The sequence below is a fragment of the Oryzias melastigma genome, linkage group LG24, assembly GCF_002922805.2.
Source record: "Oryzias melastigma strain HK-1 linkage group LG24, ASM292280v2, whole genome shotgun sequence".
In the NCBI taxonomy this organism is placed as follows: domain Eukaryota; kingdom Metazoa; phylum Chordata; class Actinopteri; order Beloniformes; family Adrianichthyidae; genus Oryzias; species Oryzias melastigma.
In genome coordinates this window covers 4,911,686-4,917,396 of record NC_050535.1, presented here as the reverse complement: position 1 = coordinate 4,917,396, position 5,711 = coordinate 4,911,686, and the positions used below count along the sequence as shown (strand labels likewise).

The following is a 5,711-nucleotide window of genomic DNA, read 5'->3' as shown; positions in this document are numbered from 1 at the left end:
AAAGCTTTCTTTGACAGCCTGAAGACGAAAGTTCCCAGACCTGTAAGTAGGACATGCAGAAGTTTGCAGCCTTTCTGGAGGAGGAGATCTCCTGAAAACTCTTTGCAACTCTTCCTCCCTGCAGCCCAAACCCCAGTACGCCGTCACCATCGCGGTGTCCTCTCGCACCCTTTTCAACATGGTGGCAGAGAGGAAGATCTACGAGGAAGAAGGAGTGGAGAAGTATGTGGCCTTTCAGGTGGAGCACGAAAACGAGCCTCTGAGTCCAGGACCGGCTTTTCCTTTCGTCAAGGTACGGGCGAGTCCCGCAGGGAGGGGAAGGTGTGGTTCATGAGCTGATGTATGAAGAGGAGGAGGTCTGGAACAAACAGTTCTGGGACTTAGATCTCGAGGAGGAGGCACACCTTTCTTTTTGTACTTATACAGTCATAAATAGAATGTGGAGGGAAATCAATTTGGCGATATATCGCGATATTTCATTTGTCGATACATGTATTGATTTAAATGTTGACAATGCAATATTTAAATAATTATTTGTGAGTAACCTTCACAACTAGATCTCACAAAATGTATATTAAATATTTAGTCTCATTGATTCAGTTATTGTTGTTATGAGACATGTACTACTTAGTATGACTTAGTTTTTTCCTAAATGAAAAATCGTTCTGGTACGGACTTGCGATGTGTATCATATTGTGAGACGTGTATAATACCTATCGGCAGATTCTTGCTAATACACTCTCCTAGTCATAAACTCACTAAAAGTTCACTAAAATCAATCAGAATAACAAATAAAATGCTAAATACTTCTTTTAAAAAGCTTCCCTGCATTCACCTAAACTTTATTACTAAAACTTGTTTGCATGTAAGGTGTCCAGATTCCCTTAAAAAACGAAACAAACAAACAAAAAAAATAATAATGCAGATTGTTCAGCTTGATCATTTTTCAAAACATTTCCAGTGGTCTCTGAATTAGGATTATGCCTTTTTTATGCAACGTTTTTTTTTTAAAAGTGTCGTTTTTTAGGACATACTTTCTGCAAGTGGGCCCCATATAGTTTAAAAGTGGGCAAAAAATGTGGGTCCTGTTTGTGTGTCTGTGGTAGCCCCACCTGTGTTGGCCCACATTAGCTTAAGTAGACACTCAGTGGGTTAGCTCACTATGCTAGCCAGCTTTCCCAGTGGACGGTGTAGCATACTAGTGAGCTCTGCTGTACCAAGCTAGCGAGTTCTGCTGTAGCAAGCTCCTTTGCAGTGAGCTAGCGAGCTTCGCTGTAGCGAGCCAGCAAGCTCCACTGTAGCAAGCTAGCGAGTTCTGCTGTAGCGAGTTCTGTTGTAGTGAGCTAGCAAACTTCGCTGTAGCGAGCTAGCGAGCTCCACTGTAGCAAGCTCTGCTGTAACGAGCTAGCAAGTTCTGCTGTAGTGAGCTCCGGTGTAACAAGCTAGCAAGTTCCACTGTAGTGAGCTCTGCTGTCACGAGCTAGCAAGCTCCGCTGTAGCACGCTCCGCTGTAACGAGCTAGTAAGTTCCGCTGTAGTGAGCTCTGATGTAACAATCTAGCAAGTTCTGCTGTAGTGAGCTCTGATGTAACAAGCTAGCAAGTTCCACTGTAGTGAACTCTGCTGTCACGAGCTAGCAAGCTCCGCTCTAACACGCTCCGCTGTAACGAGCTAGTAAGTTCCGCTTTAGTGAGCTCTGATGTAACAAGCTAGCAAGTTCCGCTGTAGTGAGCTCTGATGTAACAAGCTAGCAAGTTCTGTTGTAGCGAGCTACGGTGTAACAAGCTACCAAGTTCCGCTTTAGGGAGCTCTGTTGTAGTAAGCTAGCGAGTTCCGCTGCAGCTAGCTCTGTTGTAGCGAGCTATTGGAGCTAGAGAGCTCCGCTGTCCACCAGGCAGCGAGCTAACCCATGATTTTTTTTTATCAGGTCCTGATTCATAATTATTTAAATATAAAATAAAAAGTACTCAGAAATACAATTTTAAGATTAATTTTCTTCATCCATCATGAGAAAAACACCATAAGAATATGTTAAAAACACAATTTTCATCGGAGTTGGTCTTGTCTTTTTTTTTACTACAGCACAGTTAAAATTATACACTCTTTTAGAGCAGTGTTTTTGAACTAGTGTTCCCTGACCTTCTTTAATTTCACATAAGTAATATTAAAAAATATATATTGCCAGGATACCAGCTCAGTGTTTGTCCAAACAGGTTCACATTTGTCTCTAAGTTGGGAGAAATATAAAAAAATTCATAAAATATTTTATTCTTTGCCTTTACTTATTCAAGATAAGAATAACAGTTTATATTGTCTCACTTTCTCCACAATTTTGGTTCAAACCTCAATTTTTGGGTTTTGTTTCGGTTCAATATCGGAATCTTGTAATACAATAAAAATAAATAAATAGGAAAAATCCTTTTTTATTTGCTAAGTAACATGTAACAATGAAGAAAAACTTTTTAATTGACCTATGCTAAACTTGGTTTAACGTAATGTAACAATAAATCAAATATTTTTTACATTTGGAACAAAACATGCTTGACATGTTCAATGTAAACATACTGGTATGAAGATGCAACGATTGATTTTCCATACGATTCAGATCAATGGTTTCACATACATTTCATTTTTAAAATGAGAATTTATTTTTCTTAATTATAATTTGATTGGTGGTGTGCCTTATGATGTTTAATTGAATAAAAAGTGGTCTAAAAAAGTTAGAAAAACACTGTATTAGAGGTCAAAATCAAAGATTTATATATTAAAGAAAAGGTATTTTTCTTTTTCCATTTTGAGGTTTTTACCAATGTTTTTGGAATGTTATTGAATTACCGGCTCCTGCAAACCGGTCTATGATAAGAATTGTCTTTTCTTCTCAATGCTGCCACTTTGCACAATCTGAGCCACACCCAGCGAACCACAATCCGTCTTTCATCACTAAAAGTACCTTTAAACTCCAGGTTTCTCATAGAGTTAACCAAGTGAAATAAGTATTCATGACACATTCTCTGTAATGTTTTTAATCTTTTTTATTGACTCTTCAGAACCAGCTGCAGCTTAATTGGCTAAGTATAAGTGATCATACAAGGAATTTAACTCTGGGAACTCGTACAAAGACGACACAAATACAAATTGGAAAAATAAAAATATATGTAGAACATTTAAGCAGCAGAAACAAATCAAAATGAAAGTTTTCATGTGAGTGGTTTCTTACTTTGACTGTTCAGAGTTAATCACAAGGACAGCTTAGAGGAAGACGCTCTTGTCTTTGTGGCGTGTGGTTTTGGCGTACACAAACGCCGGCCCAAGGGGAGGAGCTTTAACGGGTTGTGTCTGGAACCTGAGGGGGTTTAAGATTTTACCGGCCTGCTTCCTGTCATCACATCACTTTTGTTTTAGTTAGAGAGGTTAAAGTCATTAACATGTTGGGCCGCCCCAAAGGCGGCATTTCCTTGGTTTATTTTTTTATTTTGGGACATTTTATTTTCTTATTTGGAATGTACAAAAAAAACGGAAAAAGTGTGCATCTTTAACCACAATGAACAATGTAAATATGAGTTAATGGGGTCTATAAGAAAAAAATCACATTTATAAAACCCAGAGACTCGAGAAGAAAATAGAAAAATGTCTATATTCAATTTACAAAAGGTGTTATAACTGCTGTTTTTATAAATGGAACAAGTTACAAAGGATAAAAACACCAGTAATATTAATTAAAATATTGTCTTACATCAGGAATAAATAGAGTTCTACAATTGATTAATGTGCAATTTTCAATCATGAATTTTTCTAAATGTTACTCAGTCATGTTTTCTTAGGTTTGGTTGTTTGTTTATGAGATGCAACAAATAGTAGCTGCTTATTTATTTAATTTTAACACCACAAGTAAGAAATAAAATCACTTAAAAAAATCTGTTCAAAATTTCCAAATTACCCAAACAATACTGTTTTTTGTGTCTTTTTTTGTTTGTTTATTTGTATACCTTTGTAGATATTTGTCTATCTATAACTCTTATGGTTATTTACATTTTTTTATTTGGAAAAAACAAAACAAAAGTCGGAAATAAAATTATTTTTTAAAAATCTACAAAATTTCTAAATTGCCTGAACAACACCGTTTTTTTTTTCTTTTAACTTTTTGTTTGTTTGTTTTTATGACACACAACAAAGAGTAGCCACCTAGTTTGGTTTTCTAATATTTGATTTTAAACTCCACAAGTTGGAAACACTTTTTAAAAAAAGGGCAAAAATTGCCAAAATATCTCAAATCACACTGCTTTTTTCTTCTTTTTGCCTTTTTTATTTGTTTATTTGCATGCCTTTGTACATATTTGTCTAACTGTAACTCTTGAAAAAAAAACACAAGTTAGAAATAAAAAGACTTATCTGTACAAAATTTCCAAATTGCACAAACACTTTTTTGTGCCTTTTGTTTGTTTGTTTGTTTGCATGCTTTTGCAGATATTTGTCAATCTATAACTCTTGTGGTTTTTTTTTCATTTTGTGTTTGGAAAAAGTAAATGAAACTAATAAAGGCATTTTAAACAATTTGTACAAAATGAATCAAATAACACAGTTTTTGCCTTTTTCGGTTTGTTTGTTTGCATTTCGATCTCATTGATGTTTTTTTTCCACTATTGTTTCTGCATCTCACTGTCCTGTTTCGGCGTCTCTTCCCTCACAGGCGCTGATGAACGTCAACAGCCGACTGAGGCAGCTCTACCCAGACAGCGAGGAACTGTTTGACATCGTTTTAATGACTAACAATCATGCCCAAGTCGGAGTGCGTCTCATAAACAGTATTAATCATTACGGTATGCCGCATCCTCAATCAGATGTTGCTAACGGCGTTCACGCCTCATTTCCTCCTATAGTAATGACAATCCTTATTTCCAGCAATGAGGAAGAAGTTCTAATGTTGCTTTGTTCCACCAGGTTTGACCATTGAGAGATTCTGCATGACAGGCGGTCAGAGTCCCATCGGGTATCTGAAGGCCTACATGACCAACCTTTACCTCTCCAAAGATTCAGAGAAGGTCACGGGCGCCATCGAAGAAGGTCTTAAGAGCAGGACTCAATAGGTGAGGCATTCAAACCACCGTTTTTAATTTAACCAACTCATCCTCCCCTCCAGGAATTGCCGCGGCGACGATGTTCATGCCGCCGTCAGAGTGCGAGCTGAGCGACACGCAGCTGAGGGTGGCGTTTGATGGCGACGCCGTGCTTTTCTCAGACGAGTCGGAGATAATCGTCAAGAAGCACGGCCTGGACACTTTCTTTGAGCACGAGAAGGAGTTTGAGAACAAACCTCTGGCCCAGGTAATTTAAAAATATTTTTCAAAATATTACTGTATAGTTCTGTTCTTAATGCCACTCTAACTTGTTGATACAAGCATGTGTCACTCGAAAATGTATGCAGGTAGGAACTTGCTTAGCTGGTTTTTAGCACTGGTATATTAAAGATTTAAAATAGTTTATAAAAATAGTTTTGGCATTTTTCTGTATGTGTTTATATATATTTAATATATATATAATATCTAGTATTTTAATTTAGTTTTATTGGTTAACTTTTATAATTTTTTGTATACTGCTCTTGTGTATTTTTGACATTATGCTGTTTTATTGTAGTTTTATTGATTGGACTATGAGTCTGGAATAAATTCTGTCTATATATGTTTCACCAGTGTGTGTGTGTGTGTGTGTGTGTAT

General features: G+C 36.7%; 1 protein-coding gene across 1 annotated transcript in view; it reads left to right on the top strand.

Annotated features, from left to right (window-relative positions):
- The window catches only part of nt5c1bb (5'-nucleotidase, cytosolic IB b), an 11,293-nt gene that overhangs the window by 4,593 nt on the left and 989 nt on the right, over positions 1 to 5,711 (top strand). The window contains exons 3-5 of the mRNA XM_024290515.2: positions 4,687 to 4,816; positions 4,938 to 5,060; positions 5,137 to 5,321. Coding sequence (XP_024146283.1) covers positions 4,687 to 4,816; positions 4,938 to 5,060; positions 5,137 to 5,321 — 438 coding nt within the window. The remainder of the gene's footprint in view (positions 1 to 4,686; positions 4,817 to 4,937; positions 5,061 to 5,136; positions 5,322 to 5,711) is intronic.